This window comes from Neophocaena asiaeorientalis, unplaced genomic scaffold, assembly GCF_003031525.2.
Source record: "Neophocaena asiaeorientalis asiaeorientalis breed wild unplaced genomic scaffold, Neophocaena_asiaeorientalis_V1.1 scaffold161, whole genome shotgun sequence".
Classification (NCBI taxonomy): Eukaryota; Metazoa; Chordata; class Mammalia; order Artiodactyla; family Phocoenidae; genus Neophocaena; species Neophocaena asiaeorientalis.
This window is the reverse complement of record NW_020171987.1, coordinates 1,181,487-1,200,332: the sequence shown is the minus strand read 5'-3', so window position 1 is coordinate 1,200,332 and position 18,846 is coordinate 1,181,487. Positions and strand designations below refer to the sequence as shown.

The following is an 18,846-nucleotide window of genomic DNA, read 5'->3' as shown; positions in this document are numbered from 1 at the left end:
AGGGCGAGGGCGAGGGCGAGGGCGAGGGCGAGGGCGAGGGCGAGGGCGAGGGCGAGAACGAGAACGAGGCCGAGGGCGAGAACGAGGCCGAGGAGGAGGCTGAAAACGACAGCGAGGCCGAGAACGAGCCCCCGGCTGAGGCCAACGAGGATGGTAAGTGTGGGAGGCTCCTTGGCGGGGACCCGCAGGCACCCTTTGAGGGTCAAGCCTTCCCTGCTCTTTGAGGACGATGAGAATTATCCAAGTTAACATCTGTAGAGCTCTCTCTCAAAAACAACCCCGAATTTATACATTATCGCACACCTCATGGCCTTAAAAAAAAGATGTGCTAATTCTCCAAGACCAGAGCAAGATAAACGAGCACATGTATAGAAATTGCTACAGAAATACTGCAAAATATTGCTCTGGACAAGGGAATAGGTGATTTTTTTTTAAGCATCAGAGAGTAGCTTCCCACCACGGGGACCGATTTTGACTCCCCTTGCAGTTATGTTTTTTCCTTTCCATTGCAGACTTTTTTTTTTTTTTCTTGAAGTTCCAAAGTGCCTGAGGTCTTACTCCTTTTTTCACATTTGCACTTTGGGTTAGAACTCAAGGGAGTTCCCAATTCCCCTCACGGTGACACATCTAGATAAAACAAGATGCTGACAAAATTCCCCGGAAGCCCCGTGTCAGCTTCATGCAGCCTCCACCCTTGAGCACCTCTGCAGTGTGATAGTGTTTTATTTGTAAGTTCAACTTTGAGTCACAAAGGAACGGTGGCAGTAGAAAACACCAATAAGGGGATCCAACTAGAGGCTTTGTTAGGTGATAAAATACATGTTAACCAACAAAGACTGAGCCTGTGTTTGATACATAAATTTGCCTTATTCTCCTGGCTCACTAAGCAATAAAACTTGACAAGCTGTGGTACATGTTATATTGATTAGTAGCTCACGTGCTTGTAGGTAAAAGGTCAGTTGCAGGTTTTCAGCCATCTAAAGGAGAATACTTCTCTTCCCTCCATAAATTGACCCATCTGAGATTCTTTTAAATATCCTTGGCCGTCTTATGTCTCCTATAAGTACAAAGTAGGTGCTGTATTTATCAGCCATTCTTTTACTTCCTGATGATGGATAGTGACCCTCAGGAACATAAAGAAATTGACTATCTGATGTTAATGGTGGAATTGAGGTTTGTACTGCCTTGATAACATTACATTTCACAGAGCTTGGAGAAGTCCTTGACTTTGGAAATATGAAAAAGAGGACTAGGGTAGAAAAGAACATGTTCTAAAGCATAGTAGCTATTGCTTCCCTCTAGTTTTAAAAGTAATTAACAATTTAAACTGGTCAAGGGATAGTTCTATCTGTAAATGCTAGAGTTTAGGCTAAGTGATGGAGTTATAATGCCTTAGATTCAAATTTGTGTTTCATAATGTACCAGCAGAAGGTATCCAAGCATTTCAAGCAAAAATGTCAATTCGTAATTGATCAGAGTCATAGTCCAAATTATTTCACAAAGTCAATATTGATTTACTTATATATACATCAAGTGTATATTTGCTTGCTGTATATTCAAGGCACTGTATTTGGTGCTTATAAGTATAGAAGTGTTTATGAAAAATTACAATAATCAAAATAGGAAAAAATCTTAGAATTATATGAAATTAATAAGTACAAAATGAATGAAGTGTGAATGAGGTTATGCTCTCTTATGAATGCTGGTAGGGCTAAACAAGTTACAGAATGCTTGCATGTACTTTATCATGTTTAATTCTTATGATAATCAGATAGGTTCTCCTTTCCAAATTTTGCAGAGGGGTTAAATAGGCCTGACACAGTTGAAGGAATTTGCCTGAACTCAGAAAAGCTAATTAGTGGTAGAGTAGCAATTTGGACTCCAATTTTGATGCATAGTCCCATGTAATATTGTTGCCTCAGGACATAATGCCTTTTAAAAATTACCTTCTAGCACCTCATTTAAGATTTATTTTTATTGAGCTTTTAGTCCTAATCTGAGTTATGAAGAATTGATTATATGCTACAGCTAGTGGAATTCATGTCAGATTTCAGAACAATTAGAAAAAGAGAAACTTGAGATTTAAAACCAACAATATTTAGCTACTCGAATACTTATATATTCCTAGATTATCCTGCTAAATAAAGTGTCAAAATAAATTCTTAGGAATAATTTACCATCTTAACCTGAGAATGAGTAGAACCAATCTATAACATAGTTTTAATGAACACTTTGCATAACTACTTCTTTTTGGGTAGAAATAACACACTCAAATTGTTTTGGAAAACAGAGAATAGAAAAAATTGGGCCCTATAATTGGCAGGCTTTTTTGTGTTTTTCTGACCTCCTATATAACTTTAACTCACCATGTATTACACTGATGAAAAACATTATTTTTAAATTATGTACAAGGTTTAAACATAAATCTTTGTAAGTTATCTCCTAATTTAATTCTTCAAAGGTTTAGTTTTCTTTTGATTTAAACAGTAATAGAAGATGTACTAGGAATGGCATTGCTTTTCTGATTTAATAAAACTTTAAAAATGTCTGCTTCCCATATGATAAGTGCTTGTATCCTCCATCCCCAAGTAAGAGTTCTTCACTTAGAAAAGTTTTCCTATGATTAAATAATGTATTTTTGCATTTATGTTTAGTTTCAAGTAGGACAGTAGTCAAAGAAGTAGAATTTGGGATGTGCACTGTTACATGCGGTAAGTAGCATAGAGCAGATAAATAACATTGTATTGGGGTGGGGGGGGTAAAAACAATGTGTACTCTCATTCATCTCTCACTGATTTCTATTTCTAATATCTATGATTTACACACAAAACTCAAACTGATTGCTTTACAAGGTAGGATATTTTCAGTTCATAACCTGTAAGTCTTACTTTAAGCCAACTCCCTATATGTATATATTTTGGGGGGAGGGGCACATAAACTGCTTTCACCAAAGTAAAACTTTATCTCACAGATGTTCAGAAGATGAAAGATCTTTTGATGCATCTCACAGATGTCTTCCACATACTGTGCTGGCAAATCTATCAAGAAATTTACTTTATTTATAATAGTCTATTCTAAATGATACATTTTCCCAATTTATATGTCATGTTTTAGAGAAAAGAGGTATTGGCTTTGTGGGGAAAATAATATTCAAAAACTATGACTTATTTTGATCATTCCTTGAATAGAAATTGGACATAAAAATCTCTTACGTGGGGGTGGGATTAAGACTACACATGCTATAATAGACGAGTGTTTCTCAAACTTAAGTGTTCACCCTAGGTGCCTGCAGGGCTTGTTAAAACATGGATTGCTAGGCCTACTTCAAAATTTCTAACTCACTAGGCCTTTGAAGGGGTCTAAGAATTTGTATTTCTAAACAAGTTCATAAATGAAGCTGATGCTACTTTTTAGAAGACCATCTTTTGAGAACCACTATAGGCTAGTGTGCTAAGAAGACAGTAGATAATTCACAATGAAATTAAGTTTATTCTAAATAGAATCTGCCTTGGAAAAAAGACAGTGACAGGAGGGAAGGACAAAAACCAGAGGATAAGAAGACAGAAAGTCCATGCAGGTATGGATCAGAACAATATGTACGTTTTTTATTTTTTGGTCAAAAATTGTGCCTGAATTGTTTTTGAGATAGCATTTTTTAAATGATGTTAAAATAGACTTAACAAAAAATTTACTACTTTAACAATTTTTTGAAGGTACAATTTAGTGAAATTAAGCACATTCACATTGTCATGCAATCATTACCATGATCCACCCCAGAACTTTTTCATCATCCCAAACTGAAACCTCTGCACCAATTCAACAGTAATTCCCCACTCCCCCCAGCCCCTTGCAACCATTATTGTACTTTCTGTCTCTTGAGATAGTTTGAAACCTGTTTTTTACTTTAACTTCTTAGTGTGTCAGAGTCAGAAAATTAGAGGAATTCTGTGTAATAAATCTGTGTTTATTCATTTGCAAATTACATCTTCTGGCTGCTTACTTGAGAAATTTTCACAGGTAGAGAATTATTTTTATGACAATTCTAGTAATTGATACTGTCCTACTCTATTATTTAAAGATGTGCTTCAGGGACTTCCCTGGTGGTGCAGTGGTTAAGAATCTGCCTGCCAATGCAGGGGACATGAGTTCGAGCCCTGGTCCGGGAGGATCCCACGTGCCGCGGAGCAACTAAGCCCGTGCGCCAGAACTGCTGAGCCCACGTGCCACAATTACTGAAGCCTGTGTGCCTGGAGCCCGTGCTCCGCAATGGGAGAGGCCCCCGCTCACCACAACTGGAGAGGGCCCACGTGCAGTAACAAAGACCCAAAGCAGCCAAAAATAAAATAAGTAAATAAATTTTTTTAAAAAAAGATGTGCTTCAGAAATTATATTTGTTTATTCAGCAATTTTTTTTTGTTTTCTGTTTTTTTATTCTTGCCTACTCTGTGTCAGGTATTGTTATAGGTGCTAGGAATAAAGCAGTGAACAAAGAAGTGGAAATTCTCTGCCTTCAAAGAACATATTTTTTGGTAGGGGCAAAGAGATTAAAAGTGCCTTCAGTTTTTTAAGTAAAAATAAAAGGCACATTTTTCATTTTCACCACGAACTTTATTGAACAACATATTCACCCTTTTGCTCCAATACCTTCTGCCATTTTTCAGGCAACTTCATAATTTATCTTTTTGAGCAAAGAACTGTTCCAGGTGCCTTTCACAGTCTTCCAGGGAATTGAAATTTTTTCCATTAAGAGAATTTTGTAACGACCAAAATAAATGGAAATCTGAAGGTGCAACGTCTGGTGAATATGATGGATGAATCAGAACTTCCCAGCCAAGCTGTAACAGTTTTCGCCTGGTCATCAAAGAAACTCACGATCTTGTATTATCCTACTGGAAGATTATGCGTTTTCTGTTGACTCATTCTGGACACTTCGTCGATTGCCGCTTTCAGATGGTCTAATTGGGAGCAGTACTTGTTGGAATTAATCGTTTGGTTTTCCCGAAGGAGCTCATAATAGAGGACTCCCTTCCAATCCCACTGTATACACAACATCACCTTCTTTGGATGAAGACCAGCCTTTGGTGTGGTTGGTGGTGGTTCATTTCGCTTGCCCCATAATCTCTTCCGTTCCACATGCTTACAACGTCCACTTTTCATTGCCTGTCACAATTTGTTTTAAAAATGGAACGTTTTCATTAAACGAATGTTTTCATTACTTTTCAGTAGAGAATTGCATGCAGAAATATGGTCAAGAAGGGTTTTTTTGCTTAACTTACCTGGAACCCAAACATCAAAGCGATTCACATAACCAAGCTGGTGTCAATGATTTTCAACGCTTGATTTGGATATTTTTGAGTATGTCGGCTATCTCCTGCATGGTATGACATTGATTGTTCTCAATTACTGTTTCGATTTGATTGCTGTCAACTTCAACTGGTCTACCTAACTGTGGAGCATCGTCCAGTGAGAAATCTCCAGCACAAAACTTCACAAACCACTTTTGACATGTTCAGTCCATCACAGTACCATCTTCATACACTGCACAAATCTTTTTGTGCGTTTCAGTTGCATTTTTACCTTTCTTGAAATAATAAAGCATTATATGCCCAAAAATGTTGCTTTTTTTCTTCCATCTTCAATATTAAAATGGCTACACAAAAATTCACCAATTTTGATAAGTCTTTTTTTAAATGCACGCTGATATGATAGCTGTCACATACTATCTAACAAAATTGTTTTGAATGAAGTTAAAGACAACTAAGTGCTACTGGAACCATCTTACAGAAAAAATCGAATGAGCCTTTTGGCCCACCCAATAATATGTAAAACATGTAATATGTCAGATGGTGATAAGCTCTAAAAAGAAAATAAACCATAAAAGGCAATATTTCACATCTATAATTTTAAGTATTAAGAAATCTTTTCAATTTATAACAACTATTTAAAGGAAAAAATGCTTTAGTGAAAATTCTATTGAACCCCAAAACAATATTTTAGCAGTCAAAAAGTTTTCTTTTCTTGGAATACACAGGCAGATTTTTAAGTATGGACTTACAGAAAATCTCACATCTGCACACATCATTGCGATAAACTGTATCTGGCTAAATAAATGCATAAAATACCTGCTTGGAAAATATGCATTTCAGAATAAGGCTATGCCTCTAGAGAAGTGCCATTCATAAATTCAAGGGGAGCCATTCTGCAGTCATTCTTAAGCATCTCTTTTAGTCAAGAGACCTTTCCCCCTCCAACCTTCCTTCTCTTTATCTTATATGGAGTACTCTCCTTTGTGTCTCAAAGTTTGGTCCACAGACTTGCTATATCAGCATCGACTGAGAGCTTGTTAGAAATGCAGAACCTTAGGACCTACTGCAGACCTACTTACTGAATCAGAATTCACATGTTAGTATGTCTCCAGGTGTTTTGCAATCACTCTGAAGTTTGAGGAGTGCTGTTATAAGCCATCTCTAGACTTCAACTTTCCCTTGCCTTAAGAATGGGTTTTATGATTAACATCTTGCAGGGACTGAAAGAGGGAATCTGGTAGAAAGGATATCAAGATGGGCTATTCCTTAGCCTGTGACAACAGAGTCTTAATCACAGGTCATTTATCACAGGACATGTTCAGCACGTCACTGAACCAGCTTTTATCATTTCCTTCAATTTTGGTGATGGTAGGGCAAACTCAGTGGAGATCTGAGATCAGTCAGTAAAGACAAGATTTCTTGCTCTGAAATGTATTGCAATTCTAATGAGAGTATCTTTTTGGAAATGGAGATTTGGTCATTAATAGTCTATCCTGATGTATTTAATACAGGGATTTTTACCAATTTAGATATTAAAAAGCATCATTTATGTTAAAATGTAATTTTTGTAATTTCCTCTGCAAACTCAACCCACCCCACCCCCCAACAAAAAAGTTCCATGGTCAAATACATTTAGAAGATCCTGTGTACTACTGTATTTCATCAAATCTAAGACTTCCTTGGCTGTGATAATCACATTTTATGCATCTCTAAAAAAGGAAAAATGCTGCCATTCTTGACACACTGTCAATTCTAAGATGCATTCTGATTTCAAAGATGTTAAAATGTAAAAGTTTTACATCTTAGATCAATGAAAGTTTCCACATAAAAGCACATTAATAGCATATTAAAAGTTCCCCTAAAATTCTGAGGAAAGAGGTTCCTTTAATTTTAATGTATAATTTCCAAATGTATATAATCATGGAATCCTTTTTTTTATGCTAACAACCAGAGGAAATAGTGTTTCATGTAACTCGCTTTGGAAAATGCTGTTTTATGAAATAATTCAAAATGAGGGACCTAAAAATATCTAAATGTTATTACCCTGAATTTAGGAATTTAATTTCTGAAATTAGGAGAAAAGTCTCAAAAAGACCTAGGTGCAAAAGTAAAGGAACTCTGGAATTATTATTATTTTTAACATTTGCTGATTTCTTTTACCAAAGGTGTTGGTATAAGAGAAGTTATATTAACAAATGGATGCCCTGGGAGTGAATCCAAATGTATCCTACGGGTGGAAGAATGTCGTGGACCAGTAGATTGTGGCTGTGAGTTGGCCTATGTATTGGAGGGAGACTGAGGAAGCATTTACTCTGGGGAAATATCCTTAACCTCAGGTTGCCGTGAGTGGAAGGAGGTGATCAAATGATATACTGAAAGGAATTCATAAGAAAACTTAAGCTTCCACTTCTCTAGACAGTTACAACTCTTTCTACTTTTGCTTCACATTTTTTCAGTGATGTGTAAAATTTAACATATATTCTCTCTAGTACACTGGAACCGTATTGCACTCAGGGTCTGTGGTTGAGGCTGTCCTCCAGTGAAACGCTTTTGACACTTTGGTCGTGACAGCTTATCAGTAGACTGGTAAACCCTACCTTGGGAACTTCGAGAGCCACTCTATACCACCTCACTAGTCAGATTCCATTATCTTTAAACATGGAAGGGGCGGAGTGTATGGGGCGGGAGGGGGGTTCTGACCCTAACCAGTAAATTGGAAGCCACTAGTAGATCTCAAAGTTTAATAGATCACTAAGTAGTTTGCCCTTGCTATCTCTTCTTCACGATTTATTCTGCTGAAGGAACAGACAGGTATGGTGTTTTCTACCTGCCTCTTTTGGTGACTTAATCTTTGATGCCTCTCTGCTCCTCTACAGTCAAACTTTCAGTAATACATTTGCTAACTTCCAGCATGTAATTGGTTTTAAAGTTGGAAGTGACTTTTAAAAGTAGTATTGTGTATAAAGCAGTTTACAGTGCCCATTGGTATATATGTATTTAATTTTTCTTTTTTTCAGGGGGTAAACCAATTTCAGAAAGTCTTGAAAGTGTTAGGCTAGCATGTGTTCATACATCTCCTATAAACCGTTTCAAATATGTTTGGAGACTTCTAAGGCCAGACCAAGTGAGTAATGAATGTATGTAATTTGATGCTTTCTAGTGAGTGATAAAATTTGTTTCCCAGTGCTTGATGACTCTCAGAAAACTTTCTCTTTAAAAGCAGTTTGCAAAAATGAAGTTAAAATCATACAACTTTATTATTATTGGGATTTAAATTTTTTCATTGCTTAGGGAGGCTAAGACTTTACATATGCCTTAGGGCCAGCTACTATCAGAACTTAAAAACACCTATTTTATGTAAAGTGTTCTATTTTGGAAGCAATAGTTTCATTTGTATACATAGTACAAACAGTACTGATAACAGTAGCTAACATTAATAGAGGACTTATTCAGTGCCAGACATACACAAAGTGCTAGAGTTTCTTTTACTCACATAAAAATCTATGAGGTAATTCCTGTCATTATACCCGTTTACAGATAAATACAGTTGTTGCTCAGTATGCTCAGGGGATTGATTCCAGGACCCCTTCAGATACCAAAACTGGGGATGCCCAAGTTCCATATGGAAAATGGCATAGTATTTGCATATAACATAAGTACATCCTCCCATATACTTTAAATCATCTCTAGATTATTTATAATACAATGTAAATGCTATATAAATAGTTGTAAATAAAATGTAAATGCCAAGTAAATACTACTGTGCAACCAATTCATGTTTTGCTTTTTGGAACTTTCTGGAATTTTTTTTCTGAATATTTTTAATCTCCGGTTGGTTGAGTCCACTGACATGGAACCCAAGGATATGGAGGACCAGCTGCAGCTGAGATGCAGAGAGTAACTTGCCCTGCTTCACACAGGCAGGAAGTTGGTACTTGTTATCTGGATTATCTGACTTTAAAATACATGTGCATAATTAATTACTGTACTAGAATGAGAGAAAATGACTCTTATTTTGTTACAAGAAATAAATTGTTTCCTGATCTTAAGTTTTCATGAAGAATGTTGATACCTTTTTTTTTCTTTTAAAATAGCAAGCCATTATACTTGCAAATGATTCAGCAATCCTGGAGGTTCACAGGGATACTCACCCCAAGGCTTTTGAGTGTGAAACGTTGGATAATAATGAAATAGTAGCATCTATTAAATTCACAATCTATACAACAACTGGTAAGTACCCAGCAATGTTTTGGTTTGCTTATATCTCAAACTTCAAAGCACATCAAAATCACCTGGAGGTCTTGTTGAAACACGGATCATTAGCCCAACCCCTATAATTTCTGATTCTGTAGATCTTTAGTGGAGCTGGCACAAGAATTTCCATTTCAAACAAGTTCCTAGGTGCTCCTGGTCCAGAGATCACATTTTGGGAACCACTAGTTTTATACCATTTAGACTTTTCTACAAGGTAATACTTAATTCTTATTTTTTTCCACAAAGAGAGTCAGATGTACCTCACTTTGGGAAACTGGTGTATTCCTGAAGTATCTCCAAAGAACAGTCCTTTAACTTGAATTATATTCTTACTTTTACTTCTATCACAGAGGTGAAAATGGATACATAGAATTCTAATGGATGCTTAACAAAAGTTTTGATACCGTAAAATAAATAAAATTAAGAAACGTTATGTCAAAGCACATCTTTTTAAAAATTATTCATTTGAAGACATTTTTTTATGAAACAATACAGTCCTCAATATATGTCACAAAAGGCAAATCTTGACCCGAACATAATTTTACATGTTAGAAACTGTGCTTCCCTTGCATAAAGGATCCATGTGCATGTCTTTTCAATTTAAATTATGATGTCTTCTATATCCAAATAATTATTTCCTTTTGTTGAGTTGCTCTTAACCATTTTTATTGTTGTCATCTGTGTTTTTGGGTGTGTGAGGGGTTTGGTCACAAGTTCTTTTGAGAATCCAATCAAGGCTCGGGAGGCTTTTCCCAGAAAAATACCCACATATACTAACATGCCAAAAGTTACCCATAATTTTAAGAGAGTTCATGGATTTCTTGAAGCTATTTCTCAATCCCAAGTAAAGAACTCAAGCTGCAGTCTAGAGATACCATGAAACATAACACCCTTTATTGAACTGGAAACAAGATAAGGTGTTTTGGGGGTGATTTTAAAAAATAAACTATAACTTTCTTTGATGTGTTGTTCAGTGTCCTTAAAAAACCATCTTTATGGTGAAAGCTAATAACCTTACTCCTATGTTGGGATAACAGGTGTTATTAAAAGGATAATTTCAATAAAGTGCTATAAAAGGCAAAAAAGGACCAAACATCATCAACTAAAAAGTATCTCAGTGAGTCATAGTTCAGGATATTAAAGGATTCAAAGGCCATTCTCAGTTATATTCCTCACAGCTTGGTCTCTGTTAGGACAGCTTAGTAGTGGTTAGCTCTTCCTATGTTAGAAGGCAACATGTGTAAGCTAAGGGCTGGAGCACAGACCCCAGTGTCAGCAAGTGAGACAAAGTTGATTTTTCTCTCTTGTAGCTGTCCAAGGCTGGTGGGGTAGCTCTGCCATCTCAGCACATGCACTGGTTAAATGACAAAATGTTTTCAGAAAACTTTGGTATTTATTAAATAGTTTCTTTTAAAAAGGACAATTGGGCATACCGCTGTGACAGACCCTTTTGGCTCTTTAGACATCAAACGAATATTTTGGCTATAAATGTTCACACAATATGGTACTGGCTTGAAACGAATGCATGATTGAAATATTTTCAGGGTAAATATGGTTTAATTAATGAAAATGTCCCATCCATTCTCTCATATAACAGGTTTTTCACTTCCACAATAGTTGTCTTTCATAATTAGGCATGGTTTTGATTGAATTATGTCCCCCTGAAAAGATACTTTCAAGTCCAGACTCCTAGAACTTCAGGAATGTGACTGTGTCTGGAAATAGGGTGGTTGCAGATGTAATTAATTCAGTTAAGACAAAATCATACACACTAGAGGAGAGTGGGCCTTTAATCCAATATGACTAGTGTCCTTATAAGAAGAAGGAAATTTAGACACAGACACACAGAGAGACAGGAGAATGTATGTGAAGACTCAAAGACACGTGGGGAGAAGACAGCCATGTGAAGACACATGGAGTTGTGCTGTCACAAGCCAAGGAACATCTGGGGCTACCAGAAGCTGGAAGAGGAAAGGAAGGATCCTTCCCCAGAGCCATTGGAGAGAGCATGGCCTTACCATCACCTTATGTTCAGACGTTTATCTTCCAAAACTGTGAGACAATATATTTCTGTTGTTTTTAAGCCACCTAGTTAGTGGTACTTTGTTATGGTGGCCCTGAGAAACTAATATAAACATAAACTTAGTTTTTCTAAAAAGTGAGAGCATCGAAATTCAGCCTGTTTTTCATCAGAAAATTTCAGTAGAAATGCAGACTATCTTTTTATTAGATACAAAAGTAATCTAAGGGACCCTTGCAAGAAGACTACCATTGAAATGAACCAAAATCTTTATACCTCTCATTCTCCATCTTCTCTTGGCTAGTATTGCAGGGTAGTAGATAAATGGAAAGAAATTTTGCATTTCTTCTTCTCAAGTTTTAATCCTAAAAGGTTTTTTTAAATTTGAGCTTAAAAAATCCCACTGCTTCTATAAATCTAAAATTATCAAAAATAAAAAGATTTTTAAAATCCAACAACGTTGGAATATAAATATGATATAAATTCTCTACCATACTTGGAACTATTTAGCGAGATTACTAAATTGAGTTTATAGCTCTAGAATTACCAAGGAAAATGGAAGATTATACTGCATGGTGTTTAAAGAACAGGAAGAAAATCCAGATGAATAAGCAGTTGGGATTGCCCATATATGAGACTAATTCTGTTAGAGTGGTACTTACCAAAATACTAAAATACATAAAACATAGCTTGCACAAATCATTATGTCTCCCTGGATGTTGGTTTGCTTATCTGTATAAAAGTTGTATAAGATGACCTTTCTGGCCCTCCCCCACATGAATCTTTTATGAGTCTACGATTAAGGGGCCAGGAATAGCCAAAAGAAAACTACATAATTCACTAAGTAAGTAATGCTTGATATAAATTGAATTTTTATCAGTTTACCATGTAGCAGTGTTATAATGCATATGGTAAACTGGTCATGTCTCCATAATAGCATTATTTTCAGGAAGAACAGAAAGATATGGGAGAGAATGCTGATTTAAAAGTGGTGTTTGGCTATTCATATGAAGAAGAATGAGCTTCAATTCCTACTTTACAATGTATACAAAAATTAGAGATGTATTATAGTCCTAAATGTAAAAGCTAAAACCATCAAGCTTAAAAAAGGAAACATAAGAGAGTATCTGTATGATTCAGGAGTAGGCAAGTTTCTTTTTAGACATGACAAAAAACAATCACCATAAAGGAAAGATTGCTAAATTAGGCTTCATCAGAATTAAAAACTTCATCTTCAAAAAATTGTGTTGAGAAAACTGGACAGCCACATACAAAAGAATGAAAGAAGGTCACTATCTTACATCATACACAGAAATTAACTCAAAATGGATTAAAGACTTGAATGTAAGACCTAAAACCATAAAATTCCTAGAAAAAACATAGGCAGTAACCTTATTGATATAGGTCTTAGTGATATTTTTGTAGATCTGACTCAAAGACAAGGGAAACAAAAGCAAAAGTAAACAAATGGGACTACATCAAACTAAAAAGCTTCTGCACAGCAAAGGAAACCATCATCAAAACGAAAAGACAACTTATGGAATGGGAGAAGACATTTGTAATGATATCTCTGATGAGGGGTTCATAGCCAAAATATATAAAAACTCACACTAATCAACAACAACAAAAAACAAACAACCTGATTGAAAATTGGGCAGAAGATCTGAATAGACATTTTTTCCAAAGAAGACATACAGATGGGCAACAGGCACATAAAAATATGCTTGACATCACTAATCAGGGAATTTCAAATCAAAACCACAAAGAGATATTACCTTACACCTGTTACAATGGCTATTATCAAAAAGGACAAGAAATAACAAATGTTGGAGAGGATGTGGAGAAAAGGGAGCCCCTGTGCATTGTTGGTGCAGCTACTATGGAAATCAGTATGGAGATTCCTCAAAAAATAAAGAATAGAACTACCATAAGACAGCTATTTCACTTCTGGGTATTTATCCAAAGAACATAAAAAACACTAATTCAAAAAGATAGATGCACCGCTATGTTCACTGCAGCATTATTTACAATAGCCAAGATATAGAAACCACCTAAGTGTCCATTGGTGGATGAATGAATAAAGATATGGTATATATACATACAATAGAATACTATTCAGCCATAAAAAAAGAATGAAATCCTGCCATTTGCAACAGCGTGGATGGACCTTGAAGGTATTAATCCTAAGTGAAGTAAGTCAGTTGGAGAAAGACAAATACAAAGATTTCACTCATGTGGAATCTAAAAAAACAAACAAAATAAAACAAAAACACACTCATAGATACAGAGAACAGATTACTGGTTGCCAGAGGGGAAGGGAATTCAGGGGTGGGTGAAATGGATGAAGGGGGGAGTGCAACTGTATGGTGATGGATGGTAACTAGACTTGTGGTGGGGATCACTTTGTAGTGGATACAGATGTCAAATTATAATGCTGTACACCTGAAACTTATGTTAGAAAGTTTAAAACTTCAGCTCTTTAAAAGGAATCATTAGAGGGCTTCCCTGGTGGCACAGTGGTTGAGAGTCCGCCTGCCAATGCAGGGGACACGGGTTCGTGTCCCGGTCTGGGAAGATCGCACATGCCGCGGAGCGGCTGGGCCCGTGAGCCATGGCCGCTGAGCCTGCACGTCCGGAGCCTGTGCTCCGCAACGGGAGAGACCACAACAGTGAGAGGCCCGCGTACCGCAAAGAAAAAAAAAAAAAAAAAGAAAGAAAAGGAATCATTAGAAAAATGAATAGGCAAGCCAAAATCTGGGAGAAAAAAAATTATAAAACAAGTACAGCAAGTACAATCAGTTTGGGAAAAGATCTTGCAGTTTCTTGGAAAACTAAGCATACCTCTACCCTATGACCCAACAGTTCCACTCATATGTATTTACCCAAGAGAAATGGAAATGTATGTTCGCAAAATGACTGGTGTGAGAATGTTCGTAGCAGTTTATTTATAGTAACCCCAAACTGAAACAGCATAGGTGTCCATCAGTAGGAGATAGAATAAACTAATTGAGGCATAGTACCCAGTAATAAAAAAGAAAAAAACTATTGATACATTCAACAATATGGTTGAATCTCCAAAACATTACACTGAGTAAAAAAGCCTTACACAAAAGAATGCTTAATGTATGTTTCCCTTCCTATGAAGTTCTAGAACAGGCAGAACTAATCTATGGTGGGAAAGAAAATCAGGACAGTAGTTGTCCCTAGAGGTTGGGGCAGGGATTAACTGGGGGGGCTCGAGGAAACTTTTGGGGTATAGTAATATTCTGTGTATATTCAGGGGTTTGAATTATATATGTCTGTTTGCATTTGCCAAAACTAAATAAATGCACATTTAAGATCATTGTGCAATTTGGTGTTCATAAATTTTACCTCAAAAGAAAAAATATAAACGAATGTTGAACTCTAGTTAATGATATGCCTGTTGAAGAATTTTGTAGGAAGTGTGCAGACATCAGCAAATTATCTTGAAATGCATCAAAAAATAAGATGAATCAATGGTTTGAGAAGAGTATGGATAGAGGGATAGTTAAAATGTTGACGGTAGTGTCTGGGTGGTGGGATGTTTATTGTCAAATGCTTTCAACTTTTCTGTGTGTTTGAAAAGGACACTTCTAACACACAGAGCAAGTTCATCAATAACTTTGCTTCCACTAATTCTTTCTGTATTTTTCTAGAGTTTTTCAAATATAAAGTTTCCATTTAGATATCCATTTTCTTTTATTTTCCAGTAGTAATAATCATCAGATGTTTTTTTCTCTAGAATTGCAGATGAAAAGATCAAGCCGGCCAGACATTGATGCAGTCCTAGTTTTGGTTGTGACCATGGGAGTTATTATGTGTATATTCGTGGTCTTTGTACTGATCTTCATAATTATAAACTGGTAGGTGAAGGACTGAAACTAAGCCATCACCCTTGATTGATGTCCTCCTTGTCTGCCCCTCCCTGTCTGTTGAATCCAAGGCCCTGTCCATGATGCTTCTCACATGGGTTTTGAAACTGTCCAACTCTCTTCATCCCTCCTGAGACTCTCCTAGTTCAAGCTACCTAATCTCATGACTTGATCCCCAACCATGAGAAAGCTTTTCAATGCAATTTTTACAATTTTACATAGTAGTTGCTAAAGAAAAACAGTTACTGAATTAATATTTGTGTTGTCTAGTTGTAGTTATCACAACTTTAAAAGTTGGTTATTGTAACCTACTAATTCATTTATATGAGAATATTTCTGATACCTACATGAGTATCACCCCCTGGTACATCTGAGGGCTCATCTACTATCACAATGCAGCTGGTGCACCACACAGTAAAAATAAATCATGACTAAGGAGGCACTTCTATATATAGAAAACTAAATATAAATCTATTTAGTTTTCATTTCATAAAAGATTTAAAAAATGTTTTTCTTCCAGGGCGGCAGTCAAAGATTTCTGGGGGGCAAAAGCCTTGACACCTGAGATACAGTCTGAGCTGAGTTCAGTGAGATATAAAGATTCATCCTGTCTTGGCCAATCACCAACAGAAATACTTGGACATGAAGATGATACTTTAAGTGAATGGAATGAATGACGTATGGATGATGTATAGCAAACCAAAGGAGATTAGAGCATATCAGATTCATTATTATAAAAATAAAATATATAGTGAAATACTTTAACAATATTGTAAGTGATTTATTATAGTCTGAAGGTAATGTAATATGAGAAGGGGCTGTTTTAATCAGTGCATCTTTGTGGTGGAGTTATCAAAAAGTTTTAAATTTGTTCTCAACATTTACCATTTCAAGTAATCACTTGGTAGCTTTTATCTAGAGGCACACACACAAAATCTTTTAAACACATTTTTGATCACTTTGATCACTTCTAAGGTGATTTGCCTGTTCTGTCACAAACAAGAAAATAATATATAGAAGATGCCTTGCATATTAGACTTTCTCCCTGCTGGGAGCACTGGATTGAACTTGCTTAAAGCAAACCATACTTTAGAATCTCTGCAGGGCATGTGACATACAAAGCATCACTTTTAGCACATGAAATAATGATAGCAACCAACACTTAGTAGCTACTACGTGCCAAGCATTGCTCAAAGCATTTTACATGTATTAAGTGATTTAATTATGATCGCGTATAGGAAGTATATAAGGAGGAACTGAGGAGGAACTTGGGGATGGCTGAGTAAATGACGTGAATTTAACATGCCCTGTAATTCTCACAGAAACAGTGAATTAAGGAGTTTTGCATGACCACTGGTAAGTACCTTCATTGTGTTTGGTATGCGGGTGATAACATCTCAAAACTTATATCTGGATATCATCACTGGCTTTTTGTGCTGTGTCATTATGTGATACAGTTGTGGTCAACTATCAGACAAGATAACAAGACATTAGATAATTTGATTTGGTAGACTTCATCAGAACTTAATTTTCAGAGTCTATGATAGTAGCACAAAATACACTTAATTTTTTGTTTAGATGAACTGTATGCCAACTTTATTGCTATCACTATGGGATTTATCTGATGAAAGCGTTAACTCTGCACATCTGTGAAAAAGTCATTGTAGATGGGCATTTATGGTATACCCGCCTCTGGTAGCCTAGACAGAGGCTGTGTTGTGGAATTATCCATGCTTTTTGTTATACAGCATTTGTATTTGAGAGAAGCAATGAAGAATTGGGTGGAAAATTATTTTGTTATCTGTTGTAGGAATTCCACTAGGGATTTTAAGTGAAAAGAAATTGTTTTCATAAAATCTTTCAAAAGAATTTGTGTGTGTGTGTGTGTGTGTGTGTGTGACACCCCTTCTTCCCCCATATAAGTGTGGGGAAAAAAGCCTTCCCACTTCTTATTCCTGATTAAGTGTGGTCATGTAACTTTAGCATAGATGCTAGACATTCTTGAATAGTAATTACTATCAATTCTTATTTTTAAAACCATGAACAGCAGTCGTTTCCAACTATACTTCAATGACCACTAATGTTCAGTCAGGTTAATAGGTTTGGTTGTCAGTGCTGTTCACTGGATGTTCTTGGCTCTCTACTTACCAGCCATGTGCTAGGGCAGTACCTCCTCCGCCCCTTGTGATTGGGCGGGGTCATGTGACTACTTCTGGCCAATGAGTTATGAGCCCAGATTTCAAATGTCACTTTCAGTCTAGAACATTTCACTGTGAAGACATCCAGAGCTCACCCTTCTCTCTGCTAGAACAACCAGAAATGTTTAGATGGTGGCTGCTCTGACCCCTTGGATCCCAGAGGGAAGGCCACATGGCACAGGATCTCCAGTCAATAAACAGTGGATATGTAGTGTGAGAGAGAAATAAACTGTGTTATTTTAAGCACTGAGGGTTAGAGACTGTTTGATACAGCAGCCTTAGTAAGACTATCCTGAGTGACACGTGTTTTCTGAAAAATAAGTTTTCATGGTCAAATGAGTCAAAGACCTCTTCAGTACAGGACTTCCCATCAAGGTGTTATATACATTGTGACTCTCCAACAAGGGGATATAGGTGCAATATTTTCCTAACTTACTGGTGGTCTGTGGAGCAAAATTGAAAGCCTGCCATCCCAACTCAGAAACACACTTTTGATCAGGACTCTCTGGCAGGTCTGTCTACGAGGAGTCAAGGCTCAGTGAGGTAGTCTTTCATAATGTATAACACACAACAAGTCAGCAATGCAGCTTGACAACAGTAGCACCTTCCCTCTTAGATCTTTCAGTGTTACTTAGACCTTTCACTCATCCAGACCCACCTTGATGGACTTTCTTGAAATCATCCTCCTAAGACCACAGCTCCTCTCTCAAGTCCTATGACCACACTGCATTAAGTTCAAATAATCGACAAATCTTATATTGAAGTGGATTATAATATGTTCCAGGTCTCCATGAACTCACTCCAGGTCTCATGAAAACCCTCTGTATTTTGCCACTTGGTCATAGTCTGTGTGTAAGGGGATCTCTCGCTGCCATGGGCCATGGGGTCTCTGTTGCACATCACTAAAGATTAATGGGGCCAGTCACTTTCCTCTCTAGGCAGACCAAGCCAGAGGCATCTTCTAGTTCCCATCTACTCCTAAATTCCAGACATCTGTTACTTTTCCTGGTCACCAAAATATCCACAAAAAAAAGCCTTGAACTTTGCATCTGGATCCAGGAGGTAAAAAAAATGTAAGCAATTATATACCAAAAAGAGACCTTCCTTTTGGACCCCAGGACATTGGCCTCTGCTTATGCAGCAGCTGGATTTTGTGAAGCATTCAAATAACACCG

The 18,846-nt window shown here is 36.7% G+C and overlaps 1 protein-coding gene across 1 annotated transcript in view; it reads left to right on the top strand.

The window, feature by feature from the left end:
* The window catches only part of SPACA1 (sperm acrosome associated 1), a 16,343-nt gene extending 193 nt beyond the window's left edge, over positions 1-16,150 (top strand). The window contains exons 2-8 of the mRNA XM_024747236.1: positions 89-153; positions 2,655-2,711; positions 7,472-7,573; positions 8,324-8,430; positions 9,401-9,536; positions 15,344-15,464; positions 15,994-16,150. Of these exons, the coding sequence (XP_024603004.1) occupies positions 89-153; positions 2,655-2,711; positions 7,472-7,573; positions 8,324-8,430; positions 9,401-9,536; positions 15,344-15,464; positions 15,994-16,150 (745 nt within the window). The remainder of the gene's footprint in view (positions 1-88; positions 154-2,654; positions 2,712-7,471; positions 7,574-8,323; positions 8,431-9,400; positions 9,537-15,343; positions 15,465-15,993) is intronic.
* Positions 16,151-18,846: the final 2,696 nt, after the last annotated feature.